Source organism: Ranitomeya imitator, chromosome 6 (genome assembly GCF_032444005.1).
Source record: "Ranitomeya imitator isolate aRanImi1 chromosome 6, aRanImi1.pri, whole genome shotgun sequence".
Classification (NCBI taxonomy): Eukaryota; Metazoa; Chordata; class Amphibia; order Anura; family Dendrobatidae; genus Ranitomeya; species Ranitomeya imitator.
In genome coordinates, this window is record NC_091287.1 from 566,491,078 (window position 1) to 566,516,833 (window position 25,756).

The following is a 25,756-nucleotide window of genomic DNA, read 5'->3' on the forward strand; positions in this document are numbered from 1 at the left end:
AAATAAGCAGCAGACAGTTATGGAGCTTTGGGAGGGATGCAGTGGGAGCAATGGACGCACATACAGTACCTGCAGGCCTTGCACTGATGTGGATATGCTGTGCCCTGCCTATCTAGCGCTGCAATATCGAGACCCACGAATTAGCCCTAAAAAGGACTGTTGGTTTCTCAGGAGTTGCGGGTGTAAGGGTATGTGCACACGATGCAGATTTAGTGCAGTTCTGCAGCGTTTTTTTCTGCAGCAGAAACGCTGCAGAACTGCACTGTGAGTTACAATTCAATGAAAATCAATAGAAAAAAAAAAAAGCTGTGCACATGGTGCAGAAAAATCCGTGCAGAAATGCTGCAGATTTCAAAGAAGTGCACGTCACTTCTTTTGTGCAGTTCTGCAGCGTTTCTGCACCCATAGGCTCCCATTTTGTGGGTCAAATCCGCATAAAAACTGCAGATGTAAAAACCATCTGCAGATTTTATGCGGATTAGGGTGTCAAAACCGCAGCAGACGGAAGTGACGTCAGTGATGTGGAGGAAGTGTGTGGGCGGAGTGTAGTGAAGTTAGTGTATGGTCGATGTGAAGCGTATGGTGGAAATGGTATGTAGTGTGTGTGTGTGTGTGTGTCGGTCTGTGTGTCTGTCTCTCTGTCAGTAGTGACTCATTGTAGTCATTCGTCGGGTGGGACTACTTCTCCCATCGAAATGTGATGATGGGAGAGTTGTCCCATCATCAGGCGACTGACTACAATGGGTTAAAAACACAAACACACATAAAACATACATTACATACAACATATAACATGTGCCCCCACCCCACCGATCCCCCCCAAGCCACCGATCTGTCCGGTACACTGCTCCGGCTCCCCCCGTCCTGTGCTCCGCTCACCCCCGTGCTCCAATCACCCCCCACGTGCTCTGATCCACCCCCCCTGTGCTCCGATCCACCCCCCCGGTGCCTGATCCACCCCCCCGTGCCCGATCCACCCCCCCGCGCTCCGATCCACCCCCCGCGCTCCGATCCCCCCCCCCGTGCCCCCCCACCTCATCATACTTACCGTTCCTCCCGGGGTCCGTCCGTCTTCTCCCTGGGTGCCGCCATCTTCCAAAATGGCGGGCGCATACGCAGTGCGCCCGCCGAATCTGCCGGCCGGCAGATTCGTTCCAAAGTGCATTTTGATCACTGAGATATAACCTATCTCAGTGATCAAAGTAAAAAAAATAGTAAATGACCCCCCCCCCCCCTTTGTCACCCCCATAGGTAGGTAGGAACAATAAAAAAATAAAGAATTTTTTTTTTCCACTAAGGTTAGAATAGGGTTAGGGTTAGGGCTAGGGTTAGGGTTAGGGTTAGGGCTAGGGTTAGGGTTATGGCTAGGGTTAGGGTTAGATCTAGGGTTAGGGTTAGGTCTAGGGTTAGGGTTATGGCTAGGGTTAGGGCTAGGGTTAGGTCTAGGGTTAGGGCTAGGGCTAGGGTTATGGCTAGGGTTAGGGCTAGGGTTAGGGCTAGGGTTAGGGCTAGGGTTAGGGTTATGGCTAGGGTTAGGGCTAGGGTTAGGTCTAGGGTTAGGTCTAGGGTTAGGGCTAGGGCTAGGGTTATGGCTAGGGTTAGGGCTAGGGTTAGGCTTAGGTCTAGGGTTAGGGCTAGGGTTATGGCTAGGGTTAGGGCTAGGGTTAGGTCTAGGGTTAGGGCTAGGGTTAGGGCTTAATTTAGCTTTAAAAAACGCTTACAAAACTGCATGAAAAAACGCATAAAAAACGCACAAAAAACGCACTTCAAATCTGCACCAAAACTGCACTGTAAAAAAAGCATAGAAAACGCATAAAAACGCATCAAAAATGCACAAAAAACGCACAAAAAACGCACCTACAGATTCTGCCAGGAGATGCAGATTTAGTGCAGAACTGCAGCAGATTTTTCTGCACCAAATCTGCATCGTGTGCACACAGCCTAATAGTTGCAAACCTACACTAACTCTAAAACCACAATTCTGACACGATTCCCGGCAGCAGCTCTCCCTACTCTCGCTGATTCCAGAGCAGAATGTGGCGAGCAGGACGGCGCCAGGTCTCTTATAGACCTGATGACACTGTGTGGCCAGCCAATCACTGTAATACCACAACAAAGATGGCTGCGGCATTACAGTGTGTGGCTGACAATCCCTGCATGTTGATTGGCGCTCTTAAGAACGCCAAACATGCAGGGAGGGAACTCGAGCTCCTGCCGAGCAATCCCGGAAATGCCCGGTGCTCACCGAGTACTGCGAGTATAGTGATACTCAGGCGCGTAACGAGCATTACCGTGCATGCTCGCTCATCACTAATAATCAGCCATTCTGCCGCTTTTTATTGGAGCACATGAGTATCACAGATAGAGGACTAACACTACATCCAAAGAGCAGGTAACACTATAGTGAATGAAAAGCCATCCATGGATACCAAAGCCAGACAGCTTTTTCATGGTTTCATGCGATTATACATTTCCATTAGAAATAGCGGAATTATTGAAAATTTCGGTTTGCCAGACTTGACAATGTTTTCCAGAACACTAATTTCATGACAAATAAAAAGTACTTTGAAGCCCCGTTTGCCCTATAAAAACGTTGGTCATTCTTCTCTGTTCCGCACACACTAATGTTCTTCACTGCAGTTCTGTCATAATCTCGATCTTTAGGCTGCGCTCACATATTAATATTCATTTCTAAAACACAATGCCTCCATAATGTGTGAATTCAGTCTTACAATTTCTTCAGTGTTTTGTGCTTTCTCTCCTTATTTCTGTCGCTAAGCTGCGACGCTTTCTTAAGTTTCAGATTAAATCCAAAATGGTTGCTGCACTCCCTGCCTCGGCTTTTATGCAGGCTATGATAGTCCATCCTCATTGACTTTGGTTGTCACGGTTCACGGGGAGGATACCTATATCATCCCTGCCGCTCACACCAATTTGTCATATACCGGGGTTGTTTGGTTGCCCCTGGTTCTTTTCTGAAGGGGATTTATCTATATCCCACTTCCCAGTTACGGTTTGGAACTTGCAGCTCTCTGGCGCCCCCTTACACTCAGATAAAACAGCCTACTGCACCTAGGATAATTAGTTGCCAGAAAGACTGCCTTACTTTGTACTGACTAAAGGGCACACTGAAGCGAGGGCGATATAACTATTCCCACTCAGGCGGGAACAATAATTATCAACACCGCCGTTGCTGCAAAACCTCCCAAACACATAGGACAAATTCCGCTGCCACCAGCTCTGATTTCTTAATTAATAACGGGTCCGAATCAAATTAGTAGCGTAATTCATCTCAGAGGACGTGACAGTAAGTTATAGAGCAAGGAGAGACAAAGCTAGTAATTTTATATATTTTACTCCAATAGGTAGGCAGTGTTTACAGAAGTATAAAAAGCTATCATAAAAGTAGACAAGTATCGTATTTACATTACAATTACAAATAAAATGAGATTAAAGTTGAAAAAACTTACATTTCGATCATATCATTTCATCTAATGGTTGACCGTGTGCTGTGGGGGAGGGGCACACATCAAGATGCACATCCCACCCGTCTCGCAGCTAGACCCAGGACCAAAAGACCCTTGAAGACTGATATCTCACTCACTTATTTCCCAACCCAAAACCAAGGCATTCCCATTGTGGTGACCTCAGTCACAGGCTTAATCCTCCCCTTTCTAACAGTTATGACAAACTATTTCTATACATTACTCGCTGGATGAACCTCGGATAAGAACGACACAATGATCAGGATGTTCACCACATCAGGGGTTTCTTTTAAGTTTAAACACAGCGTAGATACATGACCCGCTTATGGAGAAATTCACACCTTGCAACTTGTTGGGTTTAGCTCCTAGCGATTTCAGTGAGCTATAGATCTCTCATTGGACATCCAGAATATATAATCCTTATATCTCTAGCCCTGATCAGTGCCAGTATACATAACTTTAAAAGAACAATAAAGTCCCTTGCAGTTTGGAAATGGCTGTACCAGTTTTAGCTAGTATCAGGTGGGAGGGGGGAATGAGGGGTTTTGGGAGAGACTGTCTTTCGCAGTCATAAAAATGTTTCAGTGATTCCGTGAGTGTTGCTGGCATACTGAGCTCACATGGCAGCCATATAGCAGGGGGGAGGGGAGGGAGAGTGGCTTAGAATTCCAGCCTTCAGCTGGCAGGCAGAGGAAACTGCAGCTGAGAGCTCTGCATGTGTAATTGACGTAATCAGAACATCATCCTATTTCCTGACAGTGATCATACCTTGTGATGGGATAGCTGCACAGCAATTGATTTGCTCATATGTAATTTCCACGGAAGAAGAAGAATAGAGCCCAGAGTCCCTTGTCATTGCTTGCAGGAAACTTATTTAGCAGTTTTCCATTTTATGATCTCTCACTTGTTTGTGTCCCTTTATATATACAGGACATAATCTGCATATAACACAGATCCAAGCCGATGCAGACAGGAGATCTGGAGCGGAACTCAGGTTGTCTACAGCTCACACCGAGCAGCATGAAAATGATGATTCCTGCATATGGACCAATCTCTACCACCATGATGAACAGAAAAAAGGACACTCGATATCTGCATTACGAAGCACGCACTGCAGTCTCTTTGTGAACACTCACCTCTGGGAAATTCTTGGTGGCTGCTTTTAAATATATGTATTTGGGGGTACCCAGTAGGGGAATTGGGGAAGGTCCAGGAGGCAGTGACCGGTATCTTTGCTGTTTGGACCAGGGGAAGAAAATGAAGACGGTGAGGAGAAGGACAAGAGAAAGAGCGAGGATGGTGGACAGCTCCATGGCTCCTGTGAATAGATACAGAGGATATTATTACTGTGTTTCACATATTTTCAAGGTTCAGTTACGAAACGAGCCATTTCTTAATTATTTTGACTTGAATTCAAATACATAAGTCTACAGAAATAACAAACTCTACTGTAGTGCCACCCCAATTTATACAGATAACGACATGGTGTTAAAAGCTGCATCAATCCTGTATGTAACTAGCGTGAGACACTATGTGAAAAGTTATGTGAGCTGTAAGGTGTGGTATCTCCACAGGCGAGACCACCCCAGTGTACGGACGTCCTCAAATAGACACTCTGCAGTGTGTCAGGCTGTGCCAGTACTGGAGCACATGTAGCTATCCTGAGCTAATTAACCCGGCCTGTATAATTTAATAGTATCTAACCCTCATTAACATCTGATACACAAGTGGGACATGTGTCCCTGACATGCATTTCGCCAAAATACTGGTTTTTTTTAAAGGCGGAGTTGGCCACATGCTCTGTGTCATGATCCAGACCGGATCGTAGCGTCGCTCTCCTCTGCTCTGCACTACTAGCGCTCAGGATCCAGCGCCGTCACTCCCTCCAGGCTTTGTGCCTCTCCTCTGGCGCTTCACCTTCCTTTGTGATCCTGCAGCAGACTGCAGCTCCTATATCCCGTGCTCTGGCTGACGCTCATTCAGGCTTATTAGCTTCCTCATCCAGTCAATGTCTAAGAAACGCTCTGACGAAGGTCCGGTGTGGACCGAAAACGTTTAGCGGTTTTGTTGGTCTGGATGCATCAATAAACTAAGAAGCTTTTCTTCTCAAAAATTGAGTGCCAAGTTTCATTCATCTTTAATTTACGGGGTGGACACCCTACTTGAGCACCGCCAACCCTCATATCTACTGAGTGCCGTGTTTCCTTACCATGATCCAGACCGGGTTTTGAGTCCTGTCTTCCCTTTTCCCGGACTGATCATGTCAGGGGTAACCGTTTCTCAGCCTCTGTCTGGTCTCAGGTTTGCTATTTGGCCCCACGGTGTCCTGCAGACAGGTCCGGACTGGGACTAACATTCAGCCCTGGCATTTGAAGTTACACAGGCCCACTTGTCACATGGTGACTGTATAATATCTTTGTACACTTGTAGGTTACAAGAAGTGAGGGGAGTGTAACACGACTATAGCATATAATTACAGCTGTATCCAGCATTACAGCTCGGTCCTATTTATTGCTTTTAGTCGCTACTTTACCTACATAACTGGATCTCGTAGATAATGAAGGGATTGAGATGACCAAAGGCTATGGATCCTCATTCTGATGCTCCATAAACTTTGCCTACAGCCACTTTTGGTGACTCTGAAGAGCGGTGACATCAGTAATGTCACCGCTCTTCAGATATTCCGGGTCTTGCGCTGAGCTCGGCGACTGTGAAGAGCGGTATTGTTACTACCGTCACTGCTCTTCAGAGTTGCTGGGTCTCGCCAGGTCTGGGCTAGAAGTGGGGTTGTCTGATAGACACCTCTCTATTACTTATGAATCGCCCCCACGTAACGGCAATGGGATACTCGGTACCGGGTCCTTCAGTTCCCTCAGCGGGGATGTCACGGTGGCCCGACCCGGACCGTGGCCCTATGAGGGGCGCCCAATAAAAGGCAGAGTTTGTAGATAACGGTAGTGTTTGTGACGCCACCTGTGGTATTCGGTCAGGGTGACCGACGCTGCTTAGGGGTCCGCTGGGGTGATGGAATGGCAGCTAGATGGTATACCTTCCCTTAGGTGAAGTATGTCCCCAGGGCTTCCCAGTAGTGTAGATGGTGGATGGTGCAAGGCGCGGTGAATAACGAGGACACACTGGGTGCAGTCTCTTTACCTTTACTGAAGGCTTCAGCATCCACAGTCCAGGGCGCCGGATGACAGGGCAGGCAGAGTCCGGCCGGTCTGATGGCAATTCCAGAGTCCCCTTATCCAGGTGGAAATCAGTAGCCTTCCTCTTGCGCACAGTAACGTAGTAGGTCCCTACTTCCATTAGCTAGCATAAGGTCCTCACTCTTGTTACTTCTCTCTCTCTGTCCCCCAGATGGATAGGACATAACCCATATGACGGTGGTGGCCTGAGGCTATTTTATAGGGACCCTAGAGAGGCCCCTCCTCCACGTTGCCACTTTGTCTGCTTAGGTGTTTAGGTCGGACTGCCAACTTGGAATCGACTGCCCTGCCAGTCTCTGAAGTAAAGCGTAGAGTCTATTACTCCCTCGGTGTTCCGGCCACCGGATCTGCGTTTCAGATGGAGGCAGCCTGCTTCTAGCTGGTCTCCCACTGTTGTTTCACTCCTGTTGCTATGACTTCTGTGCTCACTCACTACGGCACACTTCCTTTCCTGTCCGTTCTTAGGAGGCTGCCGCATGGGTTGCAGGCGCAGCTCCGTGTCCTTCTGAGCCGCTGATGTTCTTTCTTGTTCCTCTGTCTGCCTGACAGGAATTCCCTGGGCCGAGCCCAGTGTGCTTCTGTCCCTCTCCTCCTCCTGGCTCCAACTCCTCTGACTTCCTAACCAACCCCCAGTTTTACCCAAATGTGAGGAGTGGCCTAATAGACCTTTTGCTCCCCCTGGTGGCCGGCGTGTGAAGTGTGTGTGTGGCTGTGATACCTGGCAGGGTGAACTGCTTTGGTGCCATCAGACATAACATCGCTCCCCCTGGTGGAAGAACGACATTACTGCAATGACCAGGACTCTGGGGTGCTGCACTTACACCGGGGATTGATAGCAGCTGACATTACGCAGCTGACATCAACCCTAAAAATCATTACACATACCAGAATTAAATGCTCTGCCGGCTGGGAAAAGTAGTAGAGTTGGCGCTATTCCCAGGCGCCGGGTGCTAACTACAACTGTCATCATCCTTGCCTGGTCTCCCTGCGAAGCATTTCTGCTGTACAGTATTTATATGCACTGATCTCAGGCCGCTAAACGAGTGTAATCGACAATACTGAAGTCGTTCGCTTGTTTCCCGGCCTCTTTACACCAACTGAGAAAGAATGAAGGGAACAGAACAATCACAATTAGATCAATCTGTGCCCATACAGTATCATGTTATCAGCTGCACAACTACAGTTTACACCGGCGATGTGCTGCTGAGAACAAGGATTTCTGTTCCCACATAAACAATCCAATCACTCGATGAATAGGCAGCATTTTGCTTGTTTAGTATAATACACCCCATAGTCCTCCATATATTATAATGTGCTCCATATAGTATAATACACTCCTCAGTCCTCCATATAGTATAATACACTCCTCAGTCCTCCATATAGTATAATACACTCCTCAGTCCTCCATATAGTATAATACACTCCTCAGTCCTCCATATAGTATAATACACTCCTCAGTCCTCCATATAGTATAATACACTCCTCAGATCTCCATATAGTATAATACACTTCTCATAGTCCTCCATATAGTATAATACACTCCTCAGACCTCCATATAGCATAATACACTGCTCAGTCCTCCATATAGTATTATACACTCCTCAGACCTCCATATAGTATAAAACACTCCTCACTCCTACATATAGTATAATACACTCCCCATAGTCCTCCATATAGTATAATACACTCCTCATAGTCCTCCATAAATTAAAATACACTGCAATTCCTCCATATATTATAATACATTTCTCAGTCCTCCAAATAGTATAATGCATTCCTCATAGTGCTCCATAGAGTATAATGCACCGCCATTGTCATCCATGTAGTATAGGGTTGAGCGACCTTGACCTTTTTAGAGTCGAGTCGTGTTTCGCGAAACCCGACTATCTTAGAAGTCGAGTCGAGTGGAATCGGCCGATTATGGCGAAAAGTCGGGTATCGCCCGAAACACGAAACCCAATGCAAGTCAATGGGGGAGCATAGTCGGCAGTGAGTGGAGGCCAGGAAAACACCTACACTGCCCATTTTAATGGCAAAAGCATCCATTCTTGTTACAGAAGCTTGTCAATCGTAATTTAGCTTATAATAATAGTAAGGCATTTGAAATTGGGGGTCATTTGGCTAAAGTTGTGGGGGGTAGGGCTGGTTCAAGTAATTAGTGGGCCCAGTAAATCTGGACCACGTCATGACAGTGGAGCAGGGAGAGGTAAGTATTTCAACTTTGCAAGTGCTGTGATCCTGAGCAAGCAGGGGGGGCCCACTCGTTGGCATTGGCACTGGCACAGGGCCCCTCAAAGTACAGCGGTGTGTTTGCACGGCGGGGGCGCCTCCCACCGGCAGCAACACTTTTGCGTACTATGAGAGGCCCTGTGCCAGTGACGTCGCCAACTAGTATTCCTCCCCCCACCTGATGAAGGAACCTGCACTTTCATCTGCACCTTCCTCTTTGTCCCCGTGTAAGGTGGTATGGTATGCGGGAAGAGGAACCTGACTTTCAGCAGGGTCACAATCTTCCTGTGTAGCGTGCACGGGGAATTTTGCGTTATGGGTCAATGTACCAGCAGACTCATCTATCACTGGCTGGGCAATGGGCAGGATGAGGAGGAAACACAGATATAGGCCCAAAGAATAAAGTTGGCTAAATGCAGTTCAAAATTGGTAACACAGGACTAACCAGGGGGCATTGCAGTGGAGGACAACTGGAATGAGAGGCTGACACAGAGAGTAGGCCCAAATCAGTAAGTAGTCGAAATGCAGTTCAAAATTGGCAACCGTAGTAAACAGGCGGCACAGCTTTGTTCAGTGGAGGAAAACAGCAAGGAGTGGCAGACACCGATAGTAGGCCTCAACCCAACTAGTAGGCCAAATGCAGTCTAACATTAACAACTACTTAACGAGAGCCTGAAAATGGAATTTCAGGACAGGAAACCAGGAGAACAGCAAGGAGTGGCAGACACCGATAGTAGGCCCCAAACCAACTAGTACGCCAAATGCAGTTGTTCCATTTAACCACAATTTAGTTAGAGCCTGAAGATAGAAGTTCAGGAAAGGCAACCTGGAGAACACCTTGGAGTGTAACACACCATCTCTCTACACCCCATACCCAATTTGTAGGCCTAATGCAGCGTAGTTTCCAACAACTACTAAACGAGAGCCGGAAGATCGAAGCATTGGCGAGGAAATCTGGGGAACACCTTGGAGTGGAACACACCATCTCTCTACACCCCATACCCAATTTGTAGGCCTAATGCAGTGTAGTTTCCAACAACTACTAAACGAGAGCATGAAGATCGAAGCATTGGCGAGGAAACCTGGGGAACACCTTGGAGTGGAACACACCATCTCTCTACACCCCATACCCAATTTGTAGGCCTAATGCAGCGTAGTTTCCAACAACTACTAAACGAGAGCCGGAAGATCGAAGCTCAGGAAAGGCAACCTGGAGAACACCTTGGAGTGGAACACACCATCTCTCTACACCCCATACCCAATTTGTAGGCCTAATGCAGTGTAGTTTCCAACAACTACTAAACGAGAGCATGAAGATCGAAGCAATGGAGAGGAAACCTGGGGAACACCTTGGAGTGGAACACACCATCTCTCTACACCCCATACCCAATTTGTAGGCCTAATGCAGTGTAGTTTCCAACAACTACTAAACGAGAGCATTAAGATCGAAGCAATGGCGGGGAAACCTGGGGCACACCTTGGGGAGGCAGACACCGTTAGTAGGCCCTACCAAAGTTGTACCCCCAATGCAGTTTTAAAATTCCTAGAGGCTGAAAACAAGACTATTGACGCTCAGCTTTTTTCAAAGGAACACAGCTGAATTGAGTGGCGCAGACAGACACAGGTAGTAGGACTTAACCCAAAAATGTGGCTCACTGCAGCTTAAAAAAGTTACAGGGGTACACAAGCAGCAGTGCTCTGGGCAGTGGAGGACAATTTCAATAGTGGACCGCAGACAGACTTTGTACGCCTACTGTTAAAAAAAGGATGCTCTATGCAATTAAAAATAGGTTCCAGGGGTCCACGGGCAGCAGTGGTGTGGTCAGTGGACGAGTATTGGAAGGAGGGACCGCAGACAGGCGTAGTAGGCCTAACATAACAAAATTAGGCTGTAGACACTGTAAAATTGGTTCCAGAGGTACACGGGCAGCAGTGGTGTGGTCAGCAGAGGAAAATTGGAATTAGGGACTGCAGACAGACTTTGTAGGCTGTCCCCTGTGGACCATGCATCCAACACATTAACCCAGTGCACCGTAATGGACACGTAACTTTTTGTGGACATGCCTACTGGTCCATGCGTCTCTTGTCAGGTGCACCTTTCTACTGTTTGATTGCCTGAGTGCTATGACAATGCAGACTTTTTCATGCCGGTGGAGGGCTGGGATGGCTTTTCTCGCAAAAGAAATGTCGACTGGGTAGCTTGAACCGTTGCACAGCGTAGTTCATCTGGGCTTTCTAAATATAAAACAAAGAAAAAAAGGAGGCTACATGCACTTTCAGCTGGGTTCCAGGGGTACACGGCCAGCATTGGTCTGGTCAGTGGAGAACTATTGGAAGGAAGGACCGCAGACACGCTTCGAAGGCCTAACATAATAACAGATGGCTGTAGGCAATTTTAAATTGGTTCCAGGGGTACACGGGCAGCAGTGGTGTGGTCAGTGGAGGCCTAGTGGAAGGAGTGACCGCAGACAGGCATCGAAGGCCTAACATAATACCAGATGGCTGTAGGCAATTTTAAATTGGTTCCATGGGTACACGGGCAGCAGTGGTGTGGTCAGTGGAGGCCTAGTGGAAGGAGTGACCGCAAACAGGCATCGAAGGCCTAACATAATAACAGATGGCTGTAGGCAATTTTAAATTGGTTCCAGGGGAACACGGGCAGCAGTGGCCTGGTCAGTGTAGTAGTAGTAGAAAGAACGGACCACAGACAGGCTTCGAAGGCCTAACATAATAAAATTGGGCTGGCTGTAGGCAATTTTAAATTGGTTCCAGGGGTACACGGGCAGCAGTGGTGTGGTCAGTGGAGGCCTAGTGGAAGGAGTGACCGCAGACAGGCATCGAAGGCCTAACATAATACCAGATGGCTGTAGGCAATTTTAAATTGGGTCCAGGGGAACACGGGCAGCAGTGGCCTGGTCAGTGTAGTAGTAGTAGAAAGAACGGACCGCAGACAGGCATCGAAGGCCTAAAATAAAAAAATTGGGCTGGCTGTAGGCAATTTTAAATTGGTTCCAGGGGTACACGGGCAGCAGTGGTGTGGTCAGTGGAGGCCTAGTGGAAGGAGTGACCGCAGACAGGCATCGAAGGCCTAACATAATAACACATGGCTGTAGGCAATTTTAAATTGGTTCCAGGGGAACACGGGCAGCAGTGACCTGGTCAGTGTAGTAGTAGTAGAAAGAACGGACCGCAGACAGGCTTCGAAGGCCTAGCATAAAAAAATTGGGCTGGCTGTAGGCAATTTTAAATTGGTTCCAGGGGTACACGGGCAGCAGTGGTGTGGTCAGTGGAGGCCTACTGGAAGGAGTGACCGCAGACAGGCATCGAAGGCCTAACATAATAACACATGGCTATAGGCAATTTTAAATTGGTTCCAGGGGAACACGGGCAGCAGTGGCCTGGTCAGTGTAGTAGTAGTAGAAAGAACGGACCGCAGACAGGCTTCGAAGGCCTAACATAATAAAATTGGGCTGGCTGTAGGCAATTTTAAATTGGTTCCAGGGGTACACGGGCAGCAGTGGTGTGGTCAGTGGAGGCCTAGTGGAAGGAGTGACCGCAGACAGGCATCGAAGGCCTAACATAATAACAGATGGCTGTAGGCAATTTTAAATTGGTTTCAGGGGAACACGGGCAGCAGTGGCCTGGTCAGTGTAGTAGTAGTAGAAAGAACGGACCGCAGACAGGCATCGAAGGCCTAAAATAAAAAAATTGGGCTGGCTGTAGGCAATTTTAAATTGGTTACAGGGGTACATGGGCAGCAGTGGCCTGGTCAGTGTAGTAGTAGTAGAAAGAACAGACCGCAGACAGGCATCGAAGGCCTAAAATAAAAAAATTGGGCTGGCTGTAGGCAATTTTAAATTGGTTCCAGGGGAACACGGGCAGCAGTGGCCTGGTCAGTGTAGTAGTAGTAGAAAGAACGGACCGCAGACAGGCTGCGAAGGCCTAACATAATAAAATTGGGCTGGCTGTAGGCAATTTTAAATTGGTTCCAGGGGTACACGGGCAGCAGTGGTGTGGTCAGTGGAGGCCTAGTGGAAGGAGTGACCGCAGACAGGCATCGAAGGCCTAACATAATACCAGATGGCTGTATGCAATTTTAAATTGGTTCCATGGGTACACGGGCAGCAGTGGTGTGGTCAGTGGAGGCCTAGTGGAAGGAGTGACCGCAAACAGGCATCGAAGGCCTAACATAAAAAAATTGGGCTGGCTGTAGGCAATTTTAAATTGGTTCCAGGGGTACACGGGCAGCAGTGGTGTGGTCAGTGGAGGCCTAGTGGAAGGAGTGACTGCAAACAGGCATCGAAGGCCTAACATAATAACAGATGGCTGTAGGCAATTTTAAATTGGTTCCAGGGGTACACGGGCAGCAGTGGTGTGGTCAGTGGAGGCCTAGTGGAAGGAGGGACCGCAGACAGGCTTCGAAGGCCTAACATAAAAAAATAGGGCTGTTGGCAATTTAAAATTGGTTCCAGTGGTACAAGGGCAGCAGTACAATGGTCAGTGGAGGCCTAGTGGAAGGAGGGACCGCAGACAGGCTTCGAAGGCCTAACATAACAAAAATGTCAATACAATGGTATTGTCAGTGCCAGGCATTGAAGGATGTCAGCGCATAGACTAAACATTGGTGGAGCTGTGAGAGATAATTTTGCAAGTGGTAGAGCACTGTTTGAGCTGGGGGGGGGGGGGAACTGTCTTGTGGCCGGCGGTACAGGCCCAGGGCCCCTCATATTACAACGGTGTGTCTGACGTTGGGTGCGCACCACCACCGCCAGAGACACTTTATTGTACTATGAGGGACCCAGTGGCAGTGCCGTCGACCAAAAGCGGGCTCACCCACCTCTTCAGACAAACTGCACTCTCACGGGTGCTGTCGCCAAGTGTCGATACCACTGCCCCGTGTGGGGAGTTTGGCCATTTAGTGAGGTGTAAACATGTCGTATGCTGGACAATCAGGTGCAGACAATTACGAGATTGGAAAAGTCATTCAGAATAGTCCACAGGCAAGACCTTTTCATAGGAAAGCTAGGTGTCAGCCGGGCAAGATGGGGCAAAAGATTTCGAAATCCAGTTGTGGTTCATTTTAATGAAGGTTAGATCATCTACATTTTGGGTAGCCAGACGAGTCCTTTTTTCTGTTAGTATTGAACCTGCAGCACTGAATACTCTTTCTGATAGGACACTAGCTGCCGGGCAAGCAAGCTCCTGCAATGCATATTCTGCCAATTCTGGCCAGGTGTCTAATTTGGATGCCCAGTAATCAAATGGGAATGACGGTTGAGGGAGAACGTCGATAAGGGATGAAAAATAGTTAGTAACCATACTGGACAAATGTTGTCTCCTGTCACTTTGAATTGATGCTGCAGTACCTGTCCTGTCTGCGGTCATAGCAAAATCACTCCACAACCTGGTCAGAAAACCCCTCTGGCCAACGCCACTTCTGATTTCTGCCCCTCTAACACCTCTGGTCTGCTGGCCCCTGCAGCTCGTGTTAGAACGATCACGGGCGCTGTGTGCAGGGAATGCCAGAAGCAAACGGTCAACAAGAGTTGATTGTTTGGTTGCTAATATTAGTTCCAAGTTCTCATGTGGCATTATATTTTGCAATTTGCCTTTATAGCGAGGATCAAGGAGGCAGGCCAACCAGTAATCGTCATCGTTCATCATTTTTGTTATGCGTGTGTCCCTTTTGAGGATACGTAAGGCATAATCCGCCATGTGGGCCAAAGTTCCAGTTCTCAAATCTGCGGTTGTGCTTGGTTGAGGGGCAGTTTCAGGCAAATCCACGTCACTTGTGTGCCTCCAAAAACCAGAACCCGGCCTTGCCGCGCCAACAATTTCCAGTGGCCCCGGAAAAGCTTCCTCATTAAAAATATAATCATCCCCATCATCCTCCTCGTCCTCCTCCTCCTCTTCGCCCGCTACCTCGTCCTGTACACTGCCCTGGCCAGACAATGGCTGACTGTCATCAAGGCTTTCCTCTTCCTCAGCTGCATACGCCTGATCCTTTATGTGCGTCAAACTTTGCATCAGCAGATGCATTAGGGGGATGCTCATGCTTATTATGGCGTTGTCTGCACTAACCAGCCGTGTGCATTCCTCAAAACACTGAAGGACTTGACACATGTCTTGAATCTTCGACCACTGCACACCTGACAACTCCATGTCTGCCATCCTACTGCCTGCCCGTGTATGTGTATCCTCCCACAAAAACATAACAGCCCGCCTCTGTTCGCACAGTCTCTGAAGCATGTGCAGTGTTGAGTTCCACCTTGTTGCAACGTCTATGATTAGGCGATGCTGGGGAAGGTTTAAAGAACGCTGGTAGGTCTGCATACGGCTGGAGTGTACGGGCGAACGGCGGATATGTGAGCAAAGTCCATGCACTTTCAGGAGCAGGTCGGATAACCCCGGATAACTTTTCAGGAAGCACTGCACCACCAGGTTTAAGGTGTGAGCCAGGCAAGAAATGTGTTTCAGTTGGGAAAGGGAGATGGCAGCCATGAAATTCCTTCCGTTATCACTCACTACCTTGCCTGCCTCAAGATCTACAGTGCCCAGCCATGACTGCGTTTCTTTCTGCAAGAACTCGGACAGAACTTCCGCGGTGTGTCTGTTGTCACCCAAACACTTCATAGCCAATACAGCCTGCTGACGTTTGCCAGTAGCTGCCCCATAATGGGAGACCTGGTGTGCAACAGTGGCAGCTGCGGATGGAGTGGTTGTGCGACTGCGGTCTGTGGACGAGCTCTCGCTTCTGCAGGAGGACGAGGAGGAGGGGGTGCGAACGGCTACAGCCAACTGTTTCCTAGACCGTGGGCTAGGCAGAACTGTCCCAAACTTGCTGTCCCCTGTGGATCCTGCATCCACAACATTCACCCAGTGTGCCGTGATGGACACGTAACGTCCCTGGCCATGCCTACTGGTCCATGCATCTGTTGTCAGGTGCACCTTTGTGCTCACAGATTGCCTGAGTGCATGGACGATGCGCTCTTTAACATGCTGGTGGAGGCCTGGGATGGCTTTTCTGGAAAAAAAGTGTCGACTGGGTAGCTCGTAGCGTGGTACAGCGTAGTCCATCAGGGCTTTGAAAGCTTCGCTTCCAACTAACCGGTAGGGCATCTAACGAGATTAGTCTAGCTATGTGGGCGTTCAAACCCTGTGTACGCGGATGCGAGGCTAAGTACTTCCTTTTTCTAACCATAGTCTCATGTAGGGTGAGCTGGACTGGAGAGCTGGAGATCGTGGAACTAGCGGGGGTGCCGGTGGACATGGCAGACTGAGAGACGGTGGGAGATGGTATTGTTGCCGCCGGTGCCCTAGATGCAGTGTTTCCTACTACGAAACTGGTGATTCCCTGACCCTGACTGCTTTGGCCTGGCAAAGAAACCTGCACAGATACTGCAGGTGGTGCGGAAAATGGTGGCCCTACACTGCCGGAAGGGATGTTGCGTTGATGACTAGCTTCATTGGCCGAGGGTGCTACAACCTTAAGGGACGTTTGGTAGTTAGTCCAAGCTTGCAAATGCATGGTGGTTAAATGTCTATGCATGCAACTTGTATTGAGACTTTTCAGATTCTGCCCTCTGCTTAAGGTAGTTGAACATTTTTGACAGATGACTTTGCGCTGATCAATTGGATGTTGTTTAAAAAAATGCCAGACTGCACTCTTTCTAGCATCGGATACCTTTTCAGGCATTGCAGACTGAGCTTTAACCGGATGGCCACGCTGTCCTCCAACAGGTTTTGGCTTTGCCACACGTTTTGGGCAAGATACGGGCCCGGCAGATGGAACCTGTTGCGATGTTGATGCCTGCTGCGGCCCCTCCTCCTCCGCTTCAGAACTGCTGCCGCCTGCACCCTGTTCCCCCAATGGCTGCCAATCGGGGTCAAGAACTGGGTCATCTATTACCTCTTCTTGTAGCTTGTGTGCAACTTCGTCTGTGTCACCGTGTCGGTCGGTGGTATAGCGTTCGTGATGGGGCAACATAGTCTCATCAGGGTCTGATTCTTGATCAGCACCCTGCGAGGGCAATGTTGTGGTCTGAGTCAAAGGACCAGCATAGTAGTCTGGCTGTGGCTGTGCATCAGTGCACTCCATGTCAGATTCAACTTGTAATGGGCATGGACTGTTAACTGCTTCACTTTCTAAGCCAGGGACGGTATGTGTAAAGAGCTCCATGGAGTAACCCGTTTTGTCGCCTGCTGCATTCTTCTCTGTTGTTTTTGCTGAAGAGGACAAGGAAGCGACTTGTCCCTGACCGTGAACATCCACTAACGACGCGCTGCTTTTACATTTACCAGTTTCACGAGAGGAGGCAAAAGAGCTAGAGGCTGAGTCAGCAAGATAAGCCAAAACTTGCTCTTGCTGCTCCGGCTTTAAAAGCGGTTTTCCTACTCCCAGAAAAGGGAGCGTTCGAGGCCTTGTGTAGCCAGACGACGAACCTGGCTCCACAGCTCCAGACTTAGGTGCAATATTTTTTTTCCCACGACCACCTGATGCTCCACCACTACCATCATTACCAGCTGACAATGAACGCCCACGGCCACGACCTCTTCCACCAGACTTCCTCATTGTTTTAAAAACGTAACCAAACTAACGGTATTTGTTGCTGTCACACAACTTACACGGTGAGCTATAACTTCAGTATGATTTAGCTACCCCTTTACAGGTGGGTGAGACCACAACGAAAATCAGGCACAATGTTACACACTCTGTTTTTGGTGGCACCAAATGAGAGAGATGCCACACACGCAGGACTGTCACTGAAGCACAAATGTAAATATTAATCTCCCACTGTTTTTTTTTATTTATTTATTTTTTTTTCAGGGAGACTTTAGAAACAAAATAAAATAAAATGATTTTTTCAGGAAGAATTTAGAAACCAAATAACATAAAATGATTTTTCCAATGACAATTTAGAAACCAAATAAAAAAAAAAAAAAAAAAAAAAAGGCTTTCTATGCCCCACTGAGTGAGAGATGCCACACACAGGAGTCAGGAGTGGCACACAAGCCCAGAGGCCAATATTTTTCTCCCAATGATTGATGTAGTGATTTTTTCAGGTAGATTTTGGAACCCAAATCAAGCAAAAAAAATAATAGGCTTTCTATGGCCCACAATTGGAGAGAGAGAGAGAGAGATGGCACACCCAGGAGTCAAGACTGGCACACAAGCAGAAAGGGCAATATTAATCTCCCACTGATTTTTTTTTTTTTTTCTGGGAGACTTTAGAAAAAAAAAATAATAGAATAAAATGATTTTTTCAGGAAGAATTTAGAAACCAAATAAAATAAAATGATTTTTTCAGGGAGAATTTAGAAAACAAATAAAACAAAAAATAGGCTTTCTATGGCCCACTGAGTGAGAGATGACGCACACAGGAGTCAGGAGTGGCACACAAGCCCAGAGGCCAATATTGTTCTCCCAATGATTGATGTATTGATTTTTTCAGGTAGATTTTGGAACCCAAATCAAGCTAAAAAAATAATAGGCTTTCTATGGCCCACAATTGGAGAGAGAGAGAGAGAGAGATGGCACACCCAGGAGTCAAGACTGGCACACAAGCAGAAAGGGCAATATTAATCTCCCACTGATTTTTTTTTTTTTCAGGTAGACTTTAGAAAAAAAAAATAATAGAATAAAATTATTTTTTCAGGAAAAATTTAGAAACCAAATAAAATAAAATGATTTCTTCAGGGAGAATTTAGAAAACAAATAAAACAAAACATAGGCTTTCTATGGCCCACTGAATGAGAGATGACGCACACAGGAGTCAGGAGTGGCACACAAGCCCAGAGGCCAATATTGTTCTCCCAATGATTGATGTAGTGATTTTTTCAGGTAGATTTTGGAACCCAAATCAAGCTAAAAAAATAATAGGCTTTCTATGGCCCACAATTGGAGAGAGAGAGAGAGATGGCACACCCAGGAGTCAAGACTGGCACACAAGCAGAAAGGGCAATATTAATCTCCCACTGATTTGATTTTTTTTTTTTTTCAAGGAGACTTTAGAAAAAAAAAATAATAAAAAAAAATGATTTTGTCAGGAAGAATTTAGAAACCAAATAAAATAAACTGATTTTTACAGGGAGAATTTAGAAACAAACAAAACAAAAAATAGGCTTTCTATGGCCCACTGACTGAGAGATGGCACACACAGGAGTCAGGAGTGGCACACAAGCCCAGAGGCCAATATTAATCTCCCATTTTTTTTTTTTTTTCTGGGAAAATTTATAAACCCAATAAAAAAAATAATAAATAGGCTTTCTATGGCCCACTATCTGAGAGAGAGAGATGGCACGCTTAGGACTGGCACACAAGCCCAAAGGCCAATATTAATCTCCCTTTTTTTTTTCAGGGAGAATTTATAAAACCAAAAAAAAATAAATAAATAGGCTTTCTATGGCCCACTATTTGTGAGAGAGATGGCACGCTTAGGACTGGCACACAAGCCCAGAGGCCAATATTAATCTCCCTTTTTTTTTTCAGGGAGAATTTATAAAACCAAAAAAAAATAAATAAATAGGCTTTCTATGGCCCACTATTTGTGAGAGAGATGGCACGCTTAGGACTGGCACACAAGCCCAAAGGCCAATATTAATCTCCCTTTTTTTTTCAGGGAGAATTTATAAAACCAAAAAAAAATAAAAATAAATAGGCTTTCTATGGCCCACTATTTGTGAGAGAGATGGCACGCTCAGGACTGGCACACAAGCCCAGAGGCCAATATTAATCTCCCACTTTTTTTTTTTTTTTTCAGGGAAAATTTAAAAACCCAATAAAAAAAAAAAATAATAAATAGGCTTTCTATGGCCCAGTATCTGAGAGAGAGAGATGGCACGCTTAGGACTGGCACACAAGCCCAAAGGCCAATATTAATCTCCCTTTTTTCTTTCAGGGAGAATTTATAAAACCAAAAAAAAAAAAATAAATAGGCTTTCTATGGCCCACTATTTGTGAGAGAGATGGCACGCTCAGGACTGGCACACAAGCCCAGAGGCCAATATTAATCTCCCACTTTTTTTTTTTTTCCAGGGAAAATTTATAAACCCAATAAAAAAAATAATAAATAGGCTTTCTATGGCCCACTATCTGAGAGAGAGAGATGGCACGCTTAGGACTGGCACACAAGCCCAAAGGCCAATATTAATCTCCCTTTTTTTTTTCAGGGAGAATTTATAAAACCAAAAATAAATAGGCTTTCTATGGCCCACTATTTGTGAGAGAGATGGCACGCTTAGGACTGGCACACAAGCCCAAAGGCCAATATTAATCTCCCACTGATTGATTTATTGATTTTTTCAGGTAGAATTTAGAACCCAAATAAAGCAACAAAAAAAAATAGTCTTTCTATGGCCCACTGAGTGAGTGATGATGCACACAGAAGTCTGGAGTGGCACACAAGCCCTGAGGCCAATATTTTTCTCCCACTGATTGATGTAGTGATTTTTTCAGGTACATTTTGGAACCCAAACCAAGCAAAAAAATAAATAGGCTTTCTATGGCCCACTGAGTGAGTGATGATGCACACAGGAGTAAGGAGTGGCACACAAGCCCTGAGGCCAATATTTTTCTTCCACTGATTGATTTATTGATTTTTTCAGGTAGATTTTAGAACCCAAATCAAGCAAAAAAATAAATAGTCTTTCTATGGCCCACTGAGTGAGAGATGGCACAGACAGGGATGGCACTCTAGCAGAAATGCCAATCTTAATCTCCCACAAAAAAAAAAAAAAAGGAAATGTCCTTCAATTACTATCTCCCTGCAGTAATCTCAGCCAGGTATGGCAGGCAGCAATAAGGAGTGGACTGATGCACAAATTAAATAAAAAGTGTGTACAAACCAAAAAGATAGCTGTGCAGAAAGGAAGGAACAAGAGGATTTGTGCTTTGAAAAAAGCAGTTGGTTTGCACAGCGGCGTACACACAGCAATGCAGCTATCAGGGAGCCTTCTAGGGCAGCCCAATGAGCTACAGCGCTGAGGAAAAAAAAAAAATGTAGCTTCCACTGTCCCTGCACACCGAAGGTGGTGTTGGACAGTGCAAATCGCTACAGCACAAGCGGTTTGGTGGTTAATGGACCCTGCCTAACGCTATCCCTGCTTCTGACGAAGCGGCAGCAACCTCTCCCTAAGCTCAGATCAGCAGCAGTAACATGGCGGTCGGCGGGAACGCCCCTTTATAGCCCCTGTGACGCCGCAGACAGCAAGCCAATCACTGCAATGCCCTTCTCTAAGATGGTGGGGACCAGGACCTATGTCATCACGCTGCCCACACTCTGCGTTTACCTTCATTGGCTGAGAAATGGCGCTTTTCGCGTCATTGAAACGCGACTTTGGCGCGAAAGTCGCGTACCGCATGGCCGACCCCGCACAGGGGTCGGATCGGGTTTCATGAAACCCGACTTTGCCCCGTTTCGCTCAACTCTAGTCCACAATACTTCTGCATTGTGCGGTTCGTCACCTATGCAGATTAGCTTCAGCACAGCCTGTTGCCGCTTGGCTGAGGCAGTGCTGCAGCGCTTCCAGCTTCTGACTGATGTGTTGGTTTCAGAGATGGAGGATGAAGAGGAGGAGCAGGTGCAGGAACTGTAGACTGTGGGGGCAACCCTGATTGACGTAGGGCCAGCACTCATCGGCGTGGGGAGGATGTGTTCCATCCCAAGGTCCGACTGGGTCCCGGCTCCCACTATGTTAACCCAGTGTGCTGTCAGTGAGATGTACCATCCCTGCCCACAAGCACTTGTCCGCGTGTCCATGGTTGGGCGAATTTTCCTTGTATCAGCATTGCTGAGGGCACGGGTAATGTTGTGGGACACTTGCTGGTGTAATACCAGTACGGCACACTGGGAGAAATAGTGGTGACTGGGGACCAAGTACCTTGGGGCGGCCGCTGCCATCAGGTTGCGGAAAGCTTCTGTCTCAACTATCTTAAAAGGCAACATTTGGAATGCAAGCAGAAGAGAAATGTTAGAATTTATGACTGTGGCCTGTGGAGTGTTGGCTGGTTATTTCCGCTTGCGTTCCAAAGACTGGGGTGTAGACAACTGAAGTCTGTGCTGGGACAAGGACGTGGACTGGCTTGATGATGTTGCTGTTTGCAAGATGTACTGGGTATTCGCTTCTAAGCAATACAGTGGAAGATGCAGTTGTGTGACCTGCAGACAGTGGTCCTGGAGCCTGGGGTTCAGCCCACAAAGCCAGCTGGTGGTGGTCAGGCTGGTTGTTTTGCTACCCCTGCTGATGCTGGCATGGCAGGTGCTGCAAATGGCATGTTTGGGGTTATCGGCAGAGTCTTTAAAAAATAACCAGACTCGGGAAGATCTAACAGTTGGAATGGCAACTTCCCTCATGTTGGTGTTACGGGGAACAGATGCACACCTTCTGTCTGTGGCCACCACACTGCTTCTTCCTGCCTGTTGGGGTGATATGCCTCCTTCCCCATGTGTGCTGCTGCCCTCACTCTGCATGTCCTCCTGCCAGGTTGGGTCAGTCACATAGTCATCCACCACCTCATCTTCCACATCCGCACCCTGCTCCCCCTCCTGACTTTCTGGCAATTGTGTCTCATCATCGTCCACCTCTTATGACACGTTCCCACCATCGCCTTCGTGTGACCAGGGCTGGTCAAACCTTTGGGCATCTCTACATGCGATCTCATCTGTCACTAGTGTTGAGCGATACCTTCCGATATTCGGAAATATCGGTATCGGCCTATATTCAAAAAATATCAGATATCGCTGATACCGATACCCCATACCAATGCAAGTCAATGGGACAAAAATATCGGAATTAAAATAAACCCTTTCTTTCCTTGTAGGTTGATTCTACATGAAGGAAAACAACTAAGAATAACGTAGAATGTATCGGGGGAGGTGGAGGAGACATTAAAGGCATAGAGGTTTAGCCCAATCAAATGGAATTGCAGGAATTAATTTTTTTAAAGACATTTGGAGTTACAATGATATTGACTCTGTTAAGATTTTTAATATTTTGTCAGATATTTATGTTTCACTACTTCCATGCTCTTCACCTTCTTTTTTACTTCTCCCACACTTTCTTTTTCATCATCCTGAGCAGCAGCATCTTTTTCACCAACTTCTCCTTCACCTTATTCATCTTCTTCTTCACCTTCTTCCTATTATTCTTTTTTTTTTACATTCTTCATATTCTTTTTATTTAACTATTCTTTTTCTTCATATTCTACTTCTTCATCTTCTTCATATTCTTCTTCTTCATCATATTCTCATTTGTGACAGGTAGGGTTGAGCGAAACGGGTCGAAATTTTTCAAAAGTCGCCGACTTTTGGCAAGGTCGGGTTTCATGAAACCCGACCCGACCCCTGTGTGGCGATCTTTTGAATCTAGAATCGGAATTCCGATACCGATTCCCAATATGTTTAAGATATCGGGAATTGGTATCGGAATTCAGATTTAAGTGTAAAATAAAGAATTAAAATAAAAAATATCGCAATACTTACCCTCTAACGCGCCCTGGTACTAACCGGGAACCTTCCTTCCTTAGAATCAGCCTTCCAGGACCTTGCGGTGACGTCGCGGTGATGTCGCGGCTTGTGATTGGCCGCGCGGCCGCCCATGTGACCGCTCGCGCGACCAATCACAAGCCGCGACGTCACCGCGACGTCACCGAAGGTCCTGGAAGGGCTGATTCTTAGGAAGGAAGGCTGCCGGAGAGAAGCAGGGCGCGTTCGAGGGTGAGTATATACCTAATAGGAATGTGTAGACCAGCTTGCTGCTAGAGTACAGGGTATTTCTGATTATATTGTTCAGACTCCTGTTTTAGAACCGAAGATACCTACTCCTGATTTGTTTTTTGGCGACAGGTCCAAATTTTTGAGTTTTAAAAACAACTGTAAACTGTTTTTTGCATTGAAATCTCGATCCTCCAGTGATTCCATTCAACAAGTTAAAATCATCATTTCCCTGCTGCATGGTGATCCACAGGATTGGGCATTTTCCCTGGAATCTGGGGATCCTGCTTTGCTTAATGTAGACTCCTTCTTTCAGGCGTTAGGATTACTGTATGATGAACCTAATTCAGTGGATCCAGCTGAGAAGACTTTGTTGGCCCTGTCTCAGGGTCAAGAGGCGGCAGAAATGTATTGTCAGAAATTCAGAAAATGGTCTGTATTGACTAAATGGAATAATGATGCTTTGGCGGCAATTTTCAGAAAGGGTCTTTCTGAATCCGTTAAAGATGTTATGGTGGGGTTTCCCACACCCTCCAATCTGAGTGATTCTATGTCTCTGGCCATTCAGATTGATCGGCGCCTGCGGGAGCGCAGAACTGTGTGCACTGTGGCGTTATCCTCAGAGCAAATTCCTGAGCCAATGCAGTGTGATAGGATTCTGTCTAGAACGGAACGACAAGGTTTCAGACGTCAGAATAGGTTGTGTTAATATTGTGGCGACGCTTCCCATGTCATTTCTGTCTGCCCATGGCGGACCAAGAGGATCGCCAGTTCATTTACCATCAGTACTGTACAACCTAAATTTCTGTTATCTGTGTCCTTGATCTGTTCATTGTCATCATTTTCTGTCATGGCGTTTGTGGATTCAGGCGCCGCCTTGAACTTAATGGACTTTGGGTTTGCCAGGCGTTGTGGTTTTCCCTTGCAGCCTTTGCAGAACCCTATTCCTTTAAGGGGCATTGATGCTACACCCTTGGCTAAAAATAAGCCCCAGTTTTGGACACAGGTGACCATGCGCATGACGCCAGCCCATCAGGAAGATTGTCGATTTCTGGTGTTGCATAATTTGCATAATGCTATCGTGCTGGGTTTTCCATGGTTGCAAGTACATAATCCTGTTTTGGATTGGAAGTCCATGTCTGTGACTAGTTGGGGTTGTCAGGGGGTTCATAATGATGTTCCTCTGATGTCTATTGCCCCTTCTCCCTCTTCTGAAATTCCAGAGTTTTTGTCTGATTTTCAGGATGTATTCGATGAGCCCAAGTCCAGTTTCCTTCCACCACACAGGGACTACGATTGTGCTATTGACTTGATTCCAGGCTGTAAGTTTCCTAAGGGCTGACTTTTCAACCTGTCTGTACCTGAACATACCGCCATGCGGAGCTATATTAAGGAGTCTTTGGAGAAAGGGCATATTCGGCCATCTTCTTCACCGTTGGGAGCGGGGTTCTTTTTTGTTGCTAAAAAAGATGGTTCCTTAAGACCCTGTATTGATTATCGCCTCTTGAATAAGATCACGGTCAAGTTTCAATATCCTTTACCTTTGCTTTCCGATTTGTTTGCTAGGATTAAGGGAGCTAGTTGGTTTACTAAGATTGACCTTCGGGGGGCTTATAATCTTGTATTAAGCAGGGTGATGAAAGGAAAACTGCGTTTAACACGCCCAAAGGCCATTTTGAATACCTTGTGATGCCATTCGGACTCTCTAATGCTCCATCTGTTTTTCAGTCCTTCATGCATGATATATTCCGGAATTATCTTGATAAATTCCTGATTGTATATTTGGACGATATTTTGATTTTTTCCGATGATTGGGAGTCTCATGTGCAGCAGGTCATGATGGTATTTCAGATCCTTCGTGACAATGCCTTGTTTGTGAAAGGGTCTAAGTGTCTTTTTGGGGTGCAGAAGGTTTCCTTTTTGGGCTTTATTTTTTCTCCCTCGTCTGTAGAGATGGATCCGGTTAAGGTTCAGGCCATTCATGATTGGATTCAGCCCACATCCGTGAAGAGCCTTCAGAAATTTTAGGGTTTTGCTAATTTTTATCGCCGTTTCATTGCTAATTTTTCCAGCGTGGTTAAACCCTTGACTGATTTGACGAGGAGGGGCGCTGATGTGGCGA

The 25,756-nt window shown here is 46.7% G+C and overlaps 1 protein-coding gene across 6 annotated transcripts in view; it reads right to left on the reverse strand.

The window, feature by feature from the left end:
* LOC138643219 (cytochrome P450 2C20-like) overlaps window positions 1-25,756 on the reverse strand; it is a 383,231-nt gene that overhangs the window by 249,156 nt on the left and 108,319 nt on the right. For all 6 annotated transcript variants that reach the window (XM_069732076.1, XM_069732074.1, XM_069732075.1 and 3 more), the window contains one exon: window positions 4,622-4,803. In XM_069732076.1, the coding sequence (XP_069588177.1) occupies window positions 4,622-4,798 (177 nt within the window). In that variant the 5' untranslated portion in view covers window positions 4,799-4,803. The remainder of the gene's footprint in view (window positions 1-4,621; window positions 4,804-25,756) is intronic.